We start from the raw sequence: 18,648 nt of genomic DNA, 5'->3' as shown, positions 1-18,648 counted from the left end.
AAAATACAAGATAAAAAAAAAGCTTGCCTACACATACTGGAAAGCCAAAGCAAGATTTTGGACATCGAGCAACATAAAGAGATAGAAAGTAAAGTCACATACATAGCAACTAAAGAAAGAAAATGCATGCACAAAAGAGATGTTAGCTGCAGAGCTGGTTGCCTGTTTGTCTATAACTGGCAAGCAAGGAAATACCAGTATTCGATGTTATGTGTCCATTGCAAGCAATGTCTGGAGCTTGTTTACAGGCAGCATGCTTGTTTTTACTATCGCTGACATTTATAACTGCAACATGGAAGCCTACAGTAAATGGTTTGTGTTAATTTCGCTCAAGTTAGTTTAAGAACAAGCAATCTAATTGTATTTCCAGACACAGCCTCACATGCATCAAATTGGAGCGCTCAAGCAAAAGTCATTTGAACGATGGATCGGGATCAGTGGCAAACTCATCTATGCTCTCCTCCAGAGACGAGGTGTGCTCTTTGGTCTGTGAGTTGTCTCGGGTTCTCGATGCTACATGTATGAGGTGAGGATTCGGTGGCTAGAGAACTTGACTGCAATAGAGACTACTTGGTTTCAAATTGCAGAGAAAGTGGGGGTTTTGTCTTTGAGTTACAGACAAGACAAGCAATAAACTGAGCGTGGGAGTTCAGGACAGGAGAAACAAAAGAAGAAGAAACAGAAAAAAAGAAATGTATACAAGGTGGTGAATCTTTTTTGTAAGTACTGGACGTTTCAGGCATTGTGGCTACAAAATACTATTATTCTTTCCCGATCTAAGTTTTAATAGTCAGTTTTGAAAATACACATTTAATCCATGAACAACCAGGCATACACGGTTTAAACAGAAAAAAACTAAAAAGGTTCTGTTCGTGCAGGTAGTTTATATATATATATATATATATATATATATATATATATATATATATATATATATATATATATATATATATATATATATATAAAAAGCCCTTTTTAACCTCATTAAATATTTCACTGATTTCTCATATAGCTCAGGGTACCCTACGCCCTTACCTATGCATGTTTTCCCATCAGAGTGGAGGGCATACTTCTGGTGACATCCACAAATCGGTCCGTGGTCAGCGTCATCGCAGGTGTGCTGGCAGCCACCGTTTCCATGATTGCACGTCACTGAATAAAATATCAGCACTTTGATACCAGACAGTGAAACTTGTCAACACAGTAATTAAACCTGAAACAGGTTCACCAGGCTAGGGGTTAAACGACTACACACTAGGACTTCCATGAAGTATAGTCACTCTGTCAGGAAGTATAATGTGCTCATTGGTTTAAATGAAGTTCTGTTGAGTTGTTCACAAGGATCCAAGCAAGCAGAGCAGGTTATGAACAAACTGATAAATCCTCAAATACATGTTCACAAGAAAGGTTTATAGGTAAACAAACGATATTAACTATCTGGTATATAAACTTGTTATAAAATTAGAAGAACAATCAGAATTGGGCAGAGATGATCATTTCATTGTATTCATAACAGATTGTATTGTCAAGATTAAACTAACCGTTACATTAAAACCAATACAAGATAGAACAATACAAGGTTGCACATACAGATGCAGTGCCTCTGGTTCTTGGCAAGCTCAAAACCAGGTCTGCATTCACAAGCCGCGCCCCCTCTCGGAGCCTCCTTGCAGATGTGGGCACAGCCGTGATCTTTGTTCATGCAGCTCATTCCCTCTGTGAAAGAGAACCATGTGGGTAATTACACCGTGTAACAATTTTTTTTTTTTGTTCCTGGGTAGTAAGTGTTATTTCCTAATGACTACAAAAGATTTAGAAGTGAGTAGTGTTTTGAGATTTATGATTATACTGTAAATTTACAGTATAATCGTAAATCTCAAAACTACTCACTTCTAAATCTTTTGTAGTCATTTTTGTATTACTTTAGTATAAATACATGTTAATTTGGATTCGCATGTTGTTTTTTTCTGACTTTATGTGAACGAAAAGACACAAAAGCTCCCGTTTTCTCATTGGAAATAGTGATATTTCAAAATATCACTGTCCTGGTCACAACAGCAAAGTCTGTGGGGAATAATAGCCATTTTCTATACTTTTGAGGCATAAGCAATTAGGAAATAACACTTACTACCCAGAAACAAAAATTGTGTTACATAGTGTTATCCATTTACTGTGATCAGAGCCGTATGGAAAAGTTACAGGAAAGCAAACTTCCTCATACTTCCCTTTAGGGGTGCATTGATAAGCCTCTAAAAGCAAGCTATTAAAGAGGCTGACCATTATTACTATAAGTTACCTGTTACACAAACCTGTATTCCTGCAGCCTGTTGTTAATAATAATATATTATGAGGGGTTCAGATGTTAGGGTTAATTAAGACAGATTTTTTTTTTTTTTATTAGGGTTAAACCTAATTTCACATGAAAAAGGTGACATCATAATTTTGTTATTAACCGTGACAGCTCCCTGTAGTTATTTTATATGAAGGACGCATTCTTGTAAAACCAAGAATAGTTATTTTTGCTTTTTGAAGTGCATTAATTGGAAGTATATTTATTTGTTTAGATTATGATAAAACAGAACCTGATCTTGCCTAAACATACTTAATTCAAAATGTAACCCTCTCTATACTGGTTATGATTTTAAAAGGGCTCATTACAATGACTTTGATTTAGTGGTACCTTTTTTCATTTTAATCACAAGATTAACAAGACAGTACTGGAACCACAAGTTATTGTAATTTAATGTGAGGTGCATATTCTGTTACGACTGACGATATAGAATATACCAGAAAAACAAGTGACCACAGCGCATCAACTTTAATTACTACATAAGCATTACTTCAAAGCACTGGCTCTCTCCATACACTCGAGGCTGTGCAAACTGAGTCGGTTCTGTTGCCTGCTCCTTCCCAAACGACGTGCACATTGTTCAGAAGGCAGTGGATTCAGTGGAGTCACTAACACAACAGACCTCTTGCTGGTAGCGCAAGCACTGATCCTTGTTGAATGTCAGTTGTGAGCTGAAACGTTTTGTAATGTGTCTTCTTGACAGGTACAAACTGTTCACACACCCGCTATTAATCTGCACTGCTGGGATGAAAGTGACAGTGTAGACAGGACTCAGCAGGCTCTGGCTAAAGCCTGCGAACCAATAAAGATGTTAAAAAAAGAGGTACCCTTGAGGCAATAAAAAAACAAAAACATTTATTAACCTTTAGCAAGCATTAATGTTTCTCTTTATAGGTAGCATTTTACCAGTGTAATTAGCAGTGCTGTTAAAATGAACTAGCTATATTATCATAATGCACGTACATCTAGTTATTCTTAATTGAAGACTGTGTTAGAAATGCAAAACCTGTTAGTGAGACTAGTTTCATAGTTTTCAAAACAAAACTCCGGTATTGTGTTGTAGTAAAACAAAACAAGACTAGATGAAGAAAAACATACTTAAAAATGAATGTGAACCTTAAAGCTTTCCATTTTTCAGATAATTGGAAAGTATTGTCTTGTTTAGGAAAATGATTTTATTAAAACTGTATGTTGTTTAATGTGTAGTATATTTGATCATGTTCTTCATTAAAAAAAATAATAAGATGTGTCGTATGCAAAAAACAGTTCCATGTATTTTAATATATTCTAAATTAAATTACAGTAATGAAAAGAAAACTGCACAAATCTGTTCTTGCAAGCCAATATGTGATGTTTTCCCTCTTATAGTAGAAATTAATTATTGTAACTCTTCAATAGTCATATTTAAAATGGATAAGAAAGAAAGCGATAGACTGCTTCCTCTTTTAAATTCCTCCCTTTTCCAGTGAAAACAAAGTTAAAGGATGTGGTTTGCTTAACTAAAAAGACTGTGTTCCCTGAAAATGATTTACTGCCATGCTTACTCGTCACAGTAGTGTTAAACTGCTTTTAAATGTCTTATTTTACCAGTCCACGGTTTTAAGAAGCTCCAGACATTTAATAAATCTTAAGTCATCATAGAAACACAGAGAGACTTTCTAATGGAGAACCCTCAGGTCATACAACTGTCAAATTCTGATATCCAGTTCTGTCACTCAGTGGCATCAGAGCTTTTGGGGCTACACTGGGGGTCTTTTCTTGTATGTCTCAGTAACTTTAACAGCGGACATATACTGATGAAAAACAAGGGAAAGAAATAACTACTATAAGAGATTATTCACATATACATCGCCAGTGCTATATTTTTAGCAAATGAGTTTTTAAAAACTGTATTATCATTACAAAATACAAAATGATTGGTATGCAACCGTTACCAAATATATAATATATATATATATTATATATATATATATATATATATATATATATATATATATATATATATATATATATATATATATATATTTTTTTTTTTTTTTTTTTTTTTAAACTGTTTATCTGTCCACATTTTTTGGCCTAAAGTGTATCGTATAGAAACTTTAACAAAATATTCCATAGAAAGAACATGATCCTTGATTCATCTGAGCAAACATTTCAGCATGGGGGCCTCACATAATACATCTGATGCCTCAGGAAATTCCATGCATTTCACTACCTTTTAAGTGCCACAGAGCCATCGGACACAGAACACACAATGTCATCCCAATAAGCATTATTTTGTGTATATAAAAGGAAGAAAAAAAAACAGATGGACAAAAGACAGAAACCATCTGCGGCCCAAATAAATGCTTTTCATCAAAGTCAAAAAGTAACAGAAACAATTCGTTTGTTGAAAACACGTGAAAAGAGTGTGTCATGCAGCCTTAAAATAAATTGTTTTTATATTTGCACAAGCAACTTTTTCACCTTTGCTTTCAGTATACTCTTCTTTCAAAGATAACTTTGACTATTAGTAGCTTAATACCATTCAAATAATCACATTGCTCTCTAAAATGTAGTTTTTGCATTTGCACTTCAGAATGAGTGCCTATATTGGAATTAATATCTTCACGGAGCTCCATGGATTTAAATCCTGCTGGAAATGATTTTTGTATTCGATTTAGCTGAAAAGTAATGTGCCATTTAAAATAAAATAAAATAAAATAATGAGCAAGGTGAAAGTTACAGACACCGAAAACAGTGTTCTATTCTTATCTAAAACGCAGCACACAAAAGACTCTGAAAGCTGCAATTATGAACTTATTCTTTTCCAACAGGGCATGGGTTCCTTTCCCACAGAGTGAACTCTCTATACACCCACAATCCTACAGATAATACAAAAGAGAAAAAAGAACCCAACTTAAAAGCTATCATCTACTATTATGCTGTCAATCACATATCTACATAACATAAACTTACAAATTAGCCTAATAATTCTCCCGTCATTGTGTGACACTGCTAAACCAAAAAAAAACAACAAAAAAAAACTCTCTTTAAATTACCGTAATCAGATATGAGATGCTAAGAAAGCAGTCGCACCACTGATCCATTTACTTTACAATTAGGATAAAAACTTCCTTTTGCCCACATAGGATCCTCCATGCAGCTGGAGGAAATAAACTAACCAAACGAGTTACAAGCTTCAGGGTTCAGGACACTTAACACCCTGGTGTTAGGAATACAATGAAGATCGCTCCATCTCTGTGATTAAGCAACCTGGTACAAAAGACATCACGGCAGTAAACAGCTTAGGTACAGGACTTATAGAATGGACATAGGGAATTTCAGCAAGCTTTATCAAAATATTTTTTGGCAGGGTGATACAATGTATGTGCACCACAGATGACTAAGTCATGTACAATGTTATGTTACACAACATGTAACCATAGTGCTGCCTTATACCTACCTGTGGTAATGCCTTCTCTTTGTTACCATGAGCACTTTTCAAACACCTCAATATGAAAATGCAGTTGTTCATAATCTTGTGGTTATGACCTATTCTGCAATATTCATATCCAGACTTTTTGAAAGATTGGAAAGCTGTTCTTTTGCAAATTACACTGCAGCACTATGTTCAAAACACACACACACACAAAAAAAGTTCCATTACTACACTTCTAAAAGTTTACCACGGCTTTTCTTATGGGTGGACTATACATTTCCCATAGTCTACCCCGGCTTGCCATGTTTATTAATATGCTTCACCACACATTGCTATTCTTTACATTGATTTCACTTTGCTTTATTACACTTTACTATGCTTTTACTGTGGTCAGCTTTAATAAGGGTAAAAACAGTAATGTCACAGGTACTTCCTATTGTGAAGCCAAACTCTCCATTCTTACCATGAAGACAAAACCTGGCCTCAATGTGTCACAGCAGAAACATATTTGTATTAAAATGAGCTGTGGGAGGATTCCAATAAGCATGTGTTTGACATGTAAGAAAAACATTCTAGCATGGTGTCAATAGCAATTCCTCTCCACCATGCACATCTGAAAATGGATTGGCATTCATGTGCTATTGTGCTACCTGAACTCTGCTTTGGTTAAACACACCATTAGAAGCAGGAATAGTTCAATTACAGTGCTGATAAGATGGACACTGGACTGAATGCGTTGTGTCAGAAACTTTCAACCCAAACTGAATTACTTTGGTGTCAAACACAAAATACAGGACTTAAAAAGCGATGGATGAAGCACGCAGGAAAGGCATTGCCAAAACATCCAGGGAGCTCACCTGCAGAGCGATGGATGCACGTGTGCTGGTTGTCACTCAGGAAGAAGCCTTGTTTACACTGGCACTCATAGCTGCCCATTGCGTTGACACAAACATGCTGACAGCCACCATTATTCATCGCACACTCATCCACATCTGAAAAAAAATTACAATCTACATTAACCTCCACATTACTGTTATAGAGTGCAACAAAATATATATACAGACGTTATTATAGCATTAGAAGTCCTTTAGCTTTTAATGCCCTGTTTTTCAGGATTTTACGGATCATGAGGATTTTCAAGGTCTCAGTTATGTCGAGTGAGTGGCCAGTTCTTCTGTCAGTATTAAAGTTTCTTAAAATGGATGACCAGTACAAGTCTGCTTCGCCGCTGAATGGCAGCGGTTTCTCTTCTTTGCTCCCAGACCTCAAACCTCAGCTGTTAACTCGGCAGTGTTAAAAACTGAAGAGGTGGCACTTAGCCCCTGGAAGTCAAACTTGAATTTGCAAAGGCCTTAGTTTGCAAGTGCTAAATACCACAGCTTTTACTGTTTACACCACAAAATAAACTGAATACATGCAAAAAATTTTACGTTGGAGACATTCTGAGAAACCATGGACACAATTCCTCTGGATCTCTACAGTCTAAAAGTATAAAACAACATGGCCACAATACAAAAAAAGCAATTAAACCTCTTAATATGATTTTCCAGTAAACCGTTGCACTGACTGTGTTCCGAAACGTCACTGCAGGTGTATTTGCACGCAACACCTATTTGCCACCTCTACCTGTGAAATCACATGGATTACATAAAGCTCGTTCTATGGGTTGTATGGTATAATGAAACGTTTCTTACCTAAACAGTTATGTCCATCATGTGCTAACATGAATCCATCAAAACAAGAGCAGCGGTAATTGCCTGGAATGTTGCTGCATTCGTGTACACAGCCCCCATCATATTCATTATCACATTCATCAACGTCTAAGAAATGGGACACAAGTGAGGGGTATGAATGCTTGTTATTCCAGCACTGGGTAGAAATGGCACAGCACACACACACACACACACACGCACACACATGCACTGTACACACACACTGTACACAAACACACACACTGTACACACACACATGCGGACACACACACACTGTACACAAACACACACACACACACACACTGTACACACACGCACGCACGCAGGCACACACACACACTGTACACAAACACACACACACACACACACACACACACACATTGTACACACACGCATGCATGCTGGTACACTGTACACAGAAACGCACGCACACAATGTACACATACACGCACGCACGCACGCAGGCGCACACACACACATTTACATACTGTAAACAATCAATAAGTCCTGTCTTCTTCACGGCCCATATATAAGACGTTTTGTATGTCAACAGCATAAATCGCCATTCAAATCAAATGCTTAATATATTGTCTGAATAAAACAAATCTCAGTGTATTACTCGCTGAATTAAACAGCAGTCTGTGTGGTTTTGTTGAGGGTGTTGATAAGCGGGCAAACGTCTGCAGGGTTTCCTCTACTGCTTCCCTTTCTAGGCTTAAATGATAGATAATGATCGCTCAGTTAACAAGAATAAACTTGGCTGGAACCACTCATGCATGCTTTTGTCATAAAAAAAAAAAAGTTTACCTTCACATCGCATTCCATCGCCCTTGTAACCGGCTTTGCATGTGCACTTGTAAGACTTTGGTGTATTTTGACAAATAGCGTCTAAATGACAGGCATCGGTTCCTTCAGCGCAGTGATCTACATCTGTAAAACGAAATGCAAAAATAACTCTACTCACACAGTATGTAATGTCTTATCGGGAAAAAAAAAGGCTTCCACAACAGCATTAAGTGACGTGATATATAAACGATAGACTTGTGTAAGGTCGTTGCGCCAATGCACGTTGTTTTGTCTTCCACCTTTAGCATCAGATAGAACCCCCATTATTTACCTGAGATTGTCAAACCAGCTGCTGATTGACCAAAGATCGTTTCTATTTACCTCTGTGCTCAAAGAGGGCTTCTGCTCTTAACCGAAGTAAAAGAAGACAAAAGAGCAATGTAATGAGAGGATAAAGGGTGGTTTAATTACAAAACGAGAACGTATTGGATTGGGGGACGTTAGAGCAAGCAGTCTGAAACGATCGTTAAAAAGAATTAAGAAGGTACAACACAATGCAAGACGTTTTACTGTTTATAAGTAATTCTATACATATTCCAGCAAACGCAACCACGCAAACATCACGTATCACATAACTGACCCAGCAAGGATGCAGTGCAAATAAAACTAAAAAAAAAAAAAAAAAAAATCTTTAAATTAAATTAAAAACACATTCAGATTCGTCTTCTCCAAAACCATTGCTAACTCAGTTAAGGTTTAAAACCTTGCATGTTAACAATAAATATATAAATAAATAAATAGATCAATAAATAAATAATGGACCAATAAACAAGCATTCGTTTAAATAAACATAAAAAATAAAAAAAATAAAAAAATAAAAGAGAAGAAACTAAAAAAGCAATATTGGTATCCGTTGCAAAAGGTACAAATGATAGTAGCCACACGCAAATGTAAAACATAACATCAACCTAATTTCCAAAGGAAATTAAATACATTTATTTTAAACTAAAATTAATAGTTAGTTATTATTTTCAAAGTTACAATGTAAACATGTGCAAGAAGCCCCGTCATATAGGAAAACTCACCCTTAATCCCTGCGCTTGCGGTGCTTTGATGAGTATTTAACAAGAGGAAAAACAAACAAAAGTGCCTGGCAAAACAAACAGCTCCCATAATGATATGATCCGAGGATAGGTGTCTTCTTGCAAGGACGCGTTTGCACTGAGAAAATGACCAAGTGTCAGTCTCATTTCCATGCTATTCTGTCAGCAGGCTTGACGAAGGTTTTTTTTTTTTTTTTTTTTTTTTAAAGGAGATCTCCCTAGAGGGAGGGACTCACTCTTACTTGAAAAAGTGAGCCGTCATCGCCCCGCCCACCCCCCCCCCCCCATTTCCCCTCCTCGAGGCAACCGAAAGGCTTTCCGTGGCTAAACATGAAAGCATTTCATGGACCAGTTCACATTGGATAGCCGGGGATAAAGTGTGACAAGATGGGCAAGGGTTTTACCCACTGACAAGTCAACACTATTGTTTTAGGATAAGAAGAAAACGCTCAACTACCGCTTCATTCGCAGGTACAGCAAGTAAAGATACATTTGTAAACGGTTAAGGTAGACGTTGGGGGCTAGCAACCTATACAATCCTTTCGAATCCAATTAACGAAGAATACAAGCGAGCATCCACTTGAGAACAACGTTCAAAATAAGCGAATTAACTATATGCGATGAATTACTCTTACTTGTGCGGAGTAAAAAGGCTGCAATGCATTTCTTTGACAATAATGTATAAATTATACTGTTACAGTTGAGGTCTGTGGACGTTTTTATTCTTCCCCTTTCCTGGGAATCGCAAATATTCAATGGAATTCAGAGAGAGAAGCAATTTTAAGGGAGGTTACATTTTTCCCCCCCGACAAAGAAAGGCAACTGGATCACCTTGGCGACCTTAGCGCCCGTGCTTCAGTACTTCCCTTGTTTGTGTTTTCAACCTCTGAGATGTTTCTATTTGCAAAAGTCTTGAACTGGCTACGCAAGCATCGTACATTAGCTCAATACGTTCACTTGTCTGCTCTGTTTTTTTTTTTTTTTGTTTTTGTTTTTTTTTTTTTTTTTTTTTTTTTTTTTTTTGGGGGGGGGGGGGGGGTTGTAAATGATCAAAGTCTCTTTCTCTGAAAGCAGTCAGTGGTACATGGCTAATTCTATTTAAGTGGTCGCAGCATAATCAGACCCACCCCCTACTCATAAATAAATACACTTGTTTTTAACAGTGAGTTTACAATACTCACTAAAGCACAAACCATAGGCTGTATATCGCCCCCCCCACACACACACACAATGAAATATGTTCTTTAAACAAACAAACAAAAAATACTGCAACTAGCAAAATGATGTCTTTAGAGTACCGCTAAACTGTCGTTTTGGGACTGCTTTAGCTAACAAATAAAGTGGGGGGTGTTGAAATCGGTGGGGGTTGCCCCTCGACCCTCCCCCAGCCCCCATTTCGTGTTACAAACTCTTGAACAGATCATTTAAACGATGGTAGATAACGCTTACAGTAAAATCATGAAACCTTTTGCTAGAAAAATACTACAACTTCATACACACAATTAAAAAGATTTATCACATAACCTTAAATATTAAATTAACAAAGATGCCTTCAATAAGGCTATAGTGGCCCTTCAACCGACAATATATTAAAGCATAACACGGCTTTGAATATGTATTTAATTTTCACCTTCACTCAAAAATAACGGCACATTTATAAAAATCGGTTTAATAACCGGTAGAATTTGATACAGGTGGAAGGAGGCGGTATTCGGCCGCTTAGTCGTGTTACTGCTTCAGAGTTAACTAAACCGTGTAAATCATATATTGCATTTAGTCAATAGTCTAATACAAGGCGGACGTTTTTCTTTGTGGTTTAGACAGTTTGAAATCCTTCCCGAGGGTTTTCTAAATACTCCAATAATGCGTGAAATATGAGTGCGCGAGCCTCTTGCTGTATGTGCTGCTGGAACTCTTCCAAATATTACAGAACGTGCCAACTTCCAAACCTGCGCAAATATGAATTCCTTACACACACACACACACATTGCTATAGTCTATCGAGTAATACGCATGTGCTATTGACGTCTGTCTGTTATGGGAATGATTAAATCATTATTTAATATGAATATGTCACAAGTTTGTTAAAATTAATACTGTACGTCATATTTTACTTCTTAACTGTGAGCAACACCTAACAAGAGAAATCGTATGCAACAAATATGCTGTCACAATTTGTCCAACAACTAAGATTGTATTCAATTAATACCTGTGTTTTGACATAGAATCCATGTAGCATATGTATTTTATTAAATAGCATATTATGCCTTATTTGAGAGGTTGTATAAAGAGTTTTCTAATTAATACAGCATCAATTTCTAGTACATTTATTTTAACAATTGAATAAAACGTGTAGTGTACTGATCTAGGGATTGACAACGAATTAGCCGGATACGTAAAGATTTTGCAAACAAATGAAAACAGTTCATGGTATATATAAGCGGTCAAACTGAGCAAATTCTGAAACGTATTTTGCAGAACCGGCAAACAGCGACATCTGGTGGCTAAATTTGGATTTGTGCCGATTCTTGTTTCCTCCAAGAAGACCTTGAAATTGGATGGGGGTAACAGTATGTATATATAAGACCTCAAAACAATTTTGTATTTATTAAGGCAGGTGTTTTAACTATTGCTTCACTTACCCCCCCCCCCCATTAGAAAACAAAGTTCTATAAGAAAACAATAGTAAATTGCAGAAGCAAAGAACACTGCTGTACTAGCTGGTGTCACAGATACCATCCCTTTCATGGTTCTGACATGTTCTCTTAATAGGGCAATTTCTGACTCCCTTCTGCAGATTTATTTCTGGGATGCGAGAGTTAATAAAACATACAAAACTCAACAATGCATTGGTATCCACAAACTGCTTTTTAACTATAGTTTTGTTCTACACAAAAAAAAAAAACCATAAAACCTTGTTTTCATATTTTATTAAAATACAGAAGTATTACAGTAGATATATAAAATAGCATTCAATTTAACAAAATATTTCAAAAGTGCAGAAAAATAATGATTTTAAAAAGTTCTTTACAGTAGGAGGTGAATACAGAAAGATTGTGAAATAAATAAAATAAATTACACTGGAAACCTAGACATTTTATTTAAAAGTATGACAAATGTTGCAAGTTCCACTGGTTTCTACTAAGGCACACCTAAAATGCTAACTGAAAACAGTAAATGTACCTTACTGTTAATTGTAAATTAGAAAGAGCACCTTTCTACAAGAAAACAAAGATCTATTTATCATTTGGTAAATTATTTTCTTAAACTAAAAAAGCCATCACCAAACTGAATTACATACAGATTCCTCTGCTTCACAGAGACTTTGTGACTCAATATACTGAAAGATTGATACAAACTGACAATTTAAAAAAAATAAAAATCATTCTCTTTTAGCTACTTTTTAAATATTTTCCGTTTTCATTTGAAATTGAGAATTCACAATTACTGCCTGGCATTGAATGATTTATCTGAAGAGTATCCATAATAGAACACCACTTTCCCTGCTTCTAAAAAATATAATATTCTACCACTACGGGACTCTGAACTAGAATAGAACAGTGGTGTATCTACACCGATAACTATGTGAGCACATTTGAATGAAAAACAGAAACAGCCAGCAATCTGACTTTACCTGACCAATAGGACATACACTAGTTTAATCCAAACAGGACTCCAACATTGCCAGAATTAACCAAACCACAGGCCAACACAAATGGGATTAGGGTTGACATTGTTCGATTACAGTTTAATATTGTAATTACAGTTAACGATTTAAGATGCCACTGTTAAATATTTCAGAGCAACGCAGATTTTCTTTCTCCATTTAAAAACAGTGCTTTTCTGAAAAAAAAAAACAGAAACCAATCCAACAACCCTTAAATAACTTTTGTACATTAACCCCTTCAGGCTTTTTATTTCATTGCAGCATTTTTAAAATTTATATATATATATATATATATATATATATAGCCAGAGTAAAAGCGGCAAAAGTACAGGATGCAAGTCAGATGATGCAAATATAATTTGGGGAAGCTAATGTGTGGCTAACAGCAGAAGCAACTATGACAATGCATTACAGAATTGAATGTTGAATTTGAACCACTTTTGGCGTAATGAAATGAATCAGATTTACAACTGCACTTGAGTGACAGAGTGAAGACCATGATTAATCTAAAGCAGTTTTGTATTACAAACACAGCATCATTACAGCCATGTTACTCACAGAAGCTACAGCTGTTCTATAAAATCGATGAGTCAAGCATTTGGCAACAAATATGCAGAAGCCACCACACACAAGGCCCTGGAAATGCATTGGTTGGAATATATAAATGGATGAGACACACAAAACATTTTAATAGAAGATATACAATATTCTGTCAAACTGTTAATTATCAAAGAGAAAGGCTTACGCATGACTACAAATTCCAGTTCAATATTTAACATGAGGATACTTTTTTTTCTGTGTTTCACAACAAAAGGTCTGATCTTTCCTGATGACGTCAAGCATATTGTCTGAATCTGATGTCATTTACACAAAAGAAAGTGGTTTTACTATTGCGAAGTACCTTCAGAACATTTGAGGACTAACAAAAAATAACACACAACATTTCTCTACCACTTAACCTGAAAAAGAAATGGGTTCCACTCCCGATATCTGAACTGGTACACTGAGCTGAGCGTCTGTGCTGTATTATGTATGTCAGGATATAATTAAACAATTTTGTCTACATTGTATTTAGAGTAGACAAAAAAAAAAAAAAAAACAGAGGCAGTCAATGCTGACAAACAAAAATCTAAATACTGTATTTACAAATGGCGCTCATGTTAATAATAAAAAACGCTATTTACAGTCTTTAAAAATCCTAATATATATATATATATATATATATATATATATATATATATATATATATATATATATATATATATATACACACACACACACACAAGTACTTTGTCTTTGAGGCCAGTATAATAAAGCTCTTGATCCCATAAATATTTTACTAATGCCCATAGTTTAAACTACATTTTATTTTTATTTAAAAAAAAAAAAAAAAGAAAAGCTAAATTTATTTTCAAAATGAAAATAACGTTGAACAATTCATCTGGCTTTAGTCATTTACATTAAGTTCTAATTACAGTTTATGAAAATTACAAGAATTCATTAAAAAAAAAAAAAAAAGTATAAAAAACGTGAGTCTGCCACTGGAGACAACACTAAAGGCACACCCAGGAGGGTGCCGAGAATGGCTAGCAGCGCCTGATCTCAATTACCAGTCTTCTTTCAGGTCCTGTGGAGATGCGTCTGGCTGCGAGAGGGACTCTGACTTCTTCGCGCTGCAGCATGGCTTGAAAAGCCGAGGGTCGATCATGACTTCCCCAAAACGACCTTTGTAAATAATGCCACAGCACACCTTTTGTCTGCAGGAGAACAAACCAATTGTGTTCACCTTTGGGAAATATTTCAATTCAACGTAAACAGATACACTTTAGGTGTTATTATGTTTTAAAAAAAGTTTTTTTTTTTTTAATTTTTATTTTAAAAATGTATTTTACTGCCTTTTTAATCACTAAATATGCGCAGTGCAGGATAATGAAGAACCGCATCTAGTAATTGTAGAGTTTAAATGGGAAAAATGACTGGTTTGTGTCACACCCACTTGTAGAAGAAATGCATGCAAACCAAACCAAGTATGAAAAAGAATCTCTTATGCACTGTTACATAAGCATTACTTTCTATAGCTCTCGGTTGTATAAAGCTTACTTTTTAAAATTCAGGGCAAAAATGTTGGGCTCCACAACAAAGTTACAAGCAAACATACCAATAAATCATATATACAGAATGTAGGTTTGCATGTTGAAAATACTTTTATACACAAATTAACCTTTGCTTTTAAAAAGTCTAGGTTTATTTGCTCTTCTTTTTACCTTTTCCAGTATGTGAGGTCTATGAAAGAAAATCCTGAAGCAGAGGAATGCCTGCGCTTAGCTTCGATATCTGAACCCTCATCAGAGTGGTTGCTGTAGCTGGGAGACTGTGAGGGAGAGGCACTGGATGCTGTGCTGTGAGCATCAGAGTCTGGAAAAAAAAAAGCAGCCGATCCAATAAGGCACATATTGCTAAGAAACCCAGTCAAACTTACTGGTTTTGTACACAGTACAAAAAAACCCAAACAAATTTCAACAACTTTCCCTAATGAGCTCCTAAGACTCCATTCTCAATATACAGTCCTGTGTGAGAAGGCTTCTCCACACGTATGACCATGCTTGCGTTTACTTACTTTGCCTTTTCAACTTGTGGAGTTTCTTGAGCTTGCTTTTCATCTTTTTGCCGTCACAACTTTTCATCTTTTTGGGTTTTGTTAGTTTGAAGCCTGGTCCCGCTCGCGCATCCACTACCTGAGGAAGACCAAACAGACAACAGCAACAATAAATAAATAAATAAAATTGGTTAATATTTCAGTATACAACAGTTATCAGACCATCATCCCAAACAAACTAGCACCAAGTATTAAATGAGTTTAGAACACCATTTAACTTGTTAGCAGCAATGAGTTATACAGAGAGAGAAACTAAACTGCACACCACATTTACTAGCAATCATGGCATTGTAACAAAGTCAATACCGAAACTGCTCCATAGAAGGTTGCTCATGTGGTAAATGAACAGCCTAATCAGTTAATAAAATAGGCAGGACCTAATCATACAACATGTAGGAGTCCCACTTAAGGGTATCAGTACTTACGTGGTTCCAGTTCTTTTTAGACTCAAGGGGCAGCTTTTTCCATCTTTTTACCAACAGAACACAGGCATTGCAGATATCCCCAGTCCGGTCCTCCAACAACCTAATAAGCAAGGCTTTATTTAGACACACAAAGTAATAAAGCCTACTCTGCTGCTTGCAAGAGGAAGTTATTTTAGTTCTGTAAAAGCAAAAAGTTGGACCATGATCTTCAATGAAACGTATAAGCATGTTTCCCAAAAGACAATAGATGTTTAAATATAAAATTGGGCCAATTTTTGCAAGCGTTATTATACCAGTGACCTTAAGCGTTCACCATGCTCCTGTCACTACTGGACAGACTGTTTGGAAATGCAAAAGCTGTCTTGATAGAATATTATTTGGTCTACATACAATAACCGAATCCCTAAAATAGAATAAAATAACCATACAACTGTTTAAATATGTAACTGGTAGGATATCATCTATAGTGGCCATGGACTATTACAAAATATGCACAATGCTTATCTTTAAAATCATTGTTATTGTGAATATTCTCAACTTGGCTGCCTTTGAAATCAATCGAAGTAAACACACAAACACATAAACACACAAACACAAACACACACACACACATATATATATATATATATATATATATATATATATATATATATATATATATATATATATATATATCACACACACACACTATATATACAGTTATTAATTAACTATTTTATAAAGCACGTTTTAGGAAATAAACAGTAGCTGGTTAAATCACGTCAAAATGACAGGAAGATCGTCACAAGGCGTCAACAACAACACAGTGTTGCATGTTTAACTGACCCAAAACAGAGTCTGAAGGTTTCCTCATATCTTCCGCTGTCTGTGAATCGGGAGCTGGAAGACTTGGTCTTGCAGATGCAGCAGCCTTCGTGGCTGCGATATATCTTCGATTTATGAAAACCAAACATCTCCCTTGTCGATGGTGCTGATGGGTGCAGAGATCAAGACAAATGCGATACTATAGAAATAACCAAGAAACATAGCAGCCTGCGATTAATCGTTCACCGAGTGTGAAAAAAAAAAAAACAACAAAAAATAAACAATGTGGTAAAGTTGAAACAGTATTACAAAGAGAGGGCTAGCACAAGTGCTCGGCTAGGCTAGCTGGATATTTTATTTTTCCGCGGCATTTAATAAAAGGGGGCGGGCACAGCATACAAACGAAGTAAAACGACGGCTATTAATTTTGCTTTACTTTAACTGCGTACTCGCAGTATACGAACAATTAGTTTTAAATGAGGGAGCTATAGTTTCTGACCGGAAACGCAGGATGGGGCACTAAATACAACTGACCTATATTTCAATAAAATGCACCCACGCCAGACACAACATAACCTAATTTCTACTGCAGACATTCGTCGTACGATGCATTTAGTCTTATTTAAAAAACATCTGTTTAAAAAATACTATGAGAAAAAAATATATATGTTTATATTCCATTTTATGTTTGTTTAAGAAGTACTTTAAAATTGGATATTGCAGTACTGGTAGTGTGAATGTGCATGTAACATTAAAACATATGTAAAAACAGCAAATTGAAACTGAAACTTAAAACATACAAACATTAATAACATTTGCGGGATTTTCCATAATATTCCCTGCCTTGGTACAGTCTGTTTACACGAAATACAGACAGTGTACATACAGAAAGAGCACCAACATGTACGCATTTGAATACGAATCTGTATAAATATTTGTATCCATACTCTAGCTCCGTGTGACGCCATCATGCGAGTTCGATGGGTGCATAGGTGTTTAAGAAAAAAAAACTTATAATAATTAGAAAAGCCAATCAGTAACTAATGCCTCTTCAATTCTAACTTGGAATCGTAACCAAGACGCGAGAGTTAAGAAGCTAAAAAGTGGGAAGGTGCTTTTCATAAAGAGCGTCAACCCACAGCATCTAATTCAGACACCGAACATTGATGTTTCAAACAGCTCGCTGGTTACGTTGGCAAACACATACAAATTCAAAAAAAAACAAAAAAAAAAGAAAGAAACTGGCAAAAACCACCGCCTTTTTTTAGGCATTCAGTTTTTATAAAGCGCGAAACAGTTGAATCGCCACAATTTAGTTTTTTGATACTAGCACGCCACGCTTCCACGCTCTCCCATTGTTGCACGATCACCGTGCAAACACAATCCAATACTTTAGAACAGACACCCATCAGATACGTCTTTCAAATGACAAAAAAAAAACAGACAGACCAGCTTTCCCTTATAAAGTTCAAATAATACCTGTGCATCAAATAACATTACAGGACTTACCAAACAAAAACTTTCAATCCTCGCTGTTTTCTTAATAAGGTAACTGCGCATGTCTTACTACGACTGTTGCATATTAGCATATCATTACATAAAAACATTACCAATAACGTAACAACATAGCAACGCCATATATGGAGCATAACGTATAGGTTTAATAACAAATTTAGCCAATCCGAGAGCGAGAGGGCCGGAATTTAAGAATGTGGCATTTTGGG

General features: G+C 35.9%; 2 protein-coding genes across 3 annotated transcripts in view; both read right to left on the bottom strand.

Moving 5' to 3' along the window:
• The window catches only part of scube2 (signal peptide, CUB domain, EGF-like 2), a 28,529-nt gene extending 18,976 nt beyond the window's left edge, over positions 1 to 9,553 (bottom strand). The window contains exons 1-6 of one of the 2 annotated variants that reach the window (XM_041275326.1): positions 9,355 to 9,553; positions 8,291 to 8,413; positions 7,466 to 7,591; positions 6,629 to 6,763; positions 1,591 to 1,716; positions 1,036 to 1,152 (exon numbers count right to left, since the gene is read on the bottom strand). In XM_041275326.1, the coding sequence (XP_041131260.1) occupies positions 1,036 to 1,152; positions 1,591 to 1,716; positions 6,629 to 6,763; positions 7,466 to 7,591; positions 8,291 to 8,413; positions 9,355 to 9,442 (715 nt within the window). In that variant the 5' untranslated portion in view covers positions 9,443 to 9,553. The remainder of the gene's footprint in view (positions 1 to 1,035; positions 1,153 to 1,590; positions 1,717 to 6,628; positions 6,764 to 7,465; positions 7,592 to 8,290; positions 8,414 to 9,354) is intronic. The other variant, XM_041275325.1, reaches the window with a different exon arrangement.
• A 4,776-nt stretch (positions 9,554 to 14,329) lies between these two features.
• LOC121330214 (SIN3-HDAC complex-associated factor-like) lies at positions 14,330 to 18,510 on the bottom strand. The gene is made up of 6 exons (XM_041276557.1): positions 18,434 to 18,510; positions 16,946 to 17,123; positions 16,121 to 16,220; positions 15,657 to 15,774; positions 15,304 to 15,454; positions 14,330 to 14,796 (listed from the first exon to the last, which is right to left on the bottom strand). The coding sequence occupies exons 2-6, from the start codon at positions 17,071 to 17,073 to the stop codon at positions 14,646 to 14,648; spliced, it is 648 nt and encodes a 215-aa protein (XP_041132491.1). The 5' UTR covers positions 17,074 to 17,123; positions 18,434 to 18,510; the 3' UTR covers positions 14,330 to 14,645.
• Between the last annotated feature and the right edge of the window lie 138 nt (positions 18,511 to 18,648).

This window comes from Polyodon spathula, chromosome 17 (assembly GCF_017654505.1).
Source record: "Polyodon spathula isolate WHYD16114869_AA chromosome 17, ASM1765450v1, whole genome shotgun sequence".
NCBI classification, from domain to species: Eukaryota; Metazoa; Chordata; class Actinopteri; order Acipenseriformes; family Polyodontidae; genus Polyodon; species Polyodon spathula.
Note: the sequence above shows the minus strand (reverse complement) of the source record. Positions and strands in the feature narration are given on the sequence as shown.

Excerpts from the sequence above, each read along its gene's own strand:
- LOC121330214 (XM_041276557.1), bottom strand. The coding sequence starts at position 17,073 with ATGTTTGGTTTTCATAAATCGAAGATATATCGCAGCCACGAAGGCTGC. Across the intron at positions 15,775-16,120 it reads CTAAAAAGAACTGGAACCAC|GTAGTGGATGCGCGAGCGGG; the intron begins GTAAGTACTGAT and ends GGTCTTCCTCAG. Across the intron at positions 14,797-15,303 it reads GACCTCACATACTGGAAAAG|ACAAAAGGTGTGCTGTGGCA; the intron begins GTAAAAAGAAGA and ends GTTCTCCTGCAG.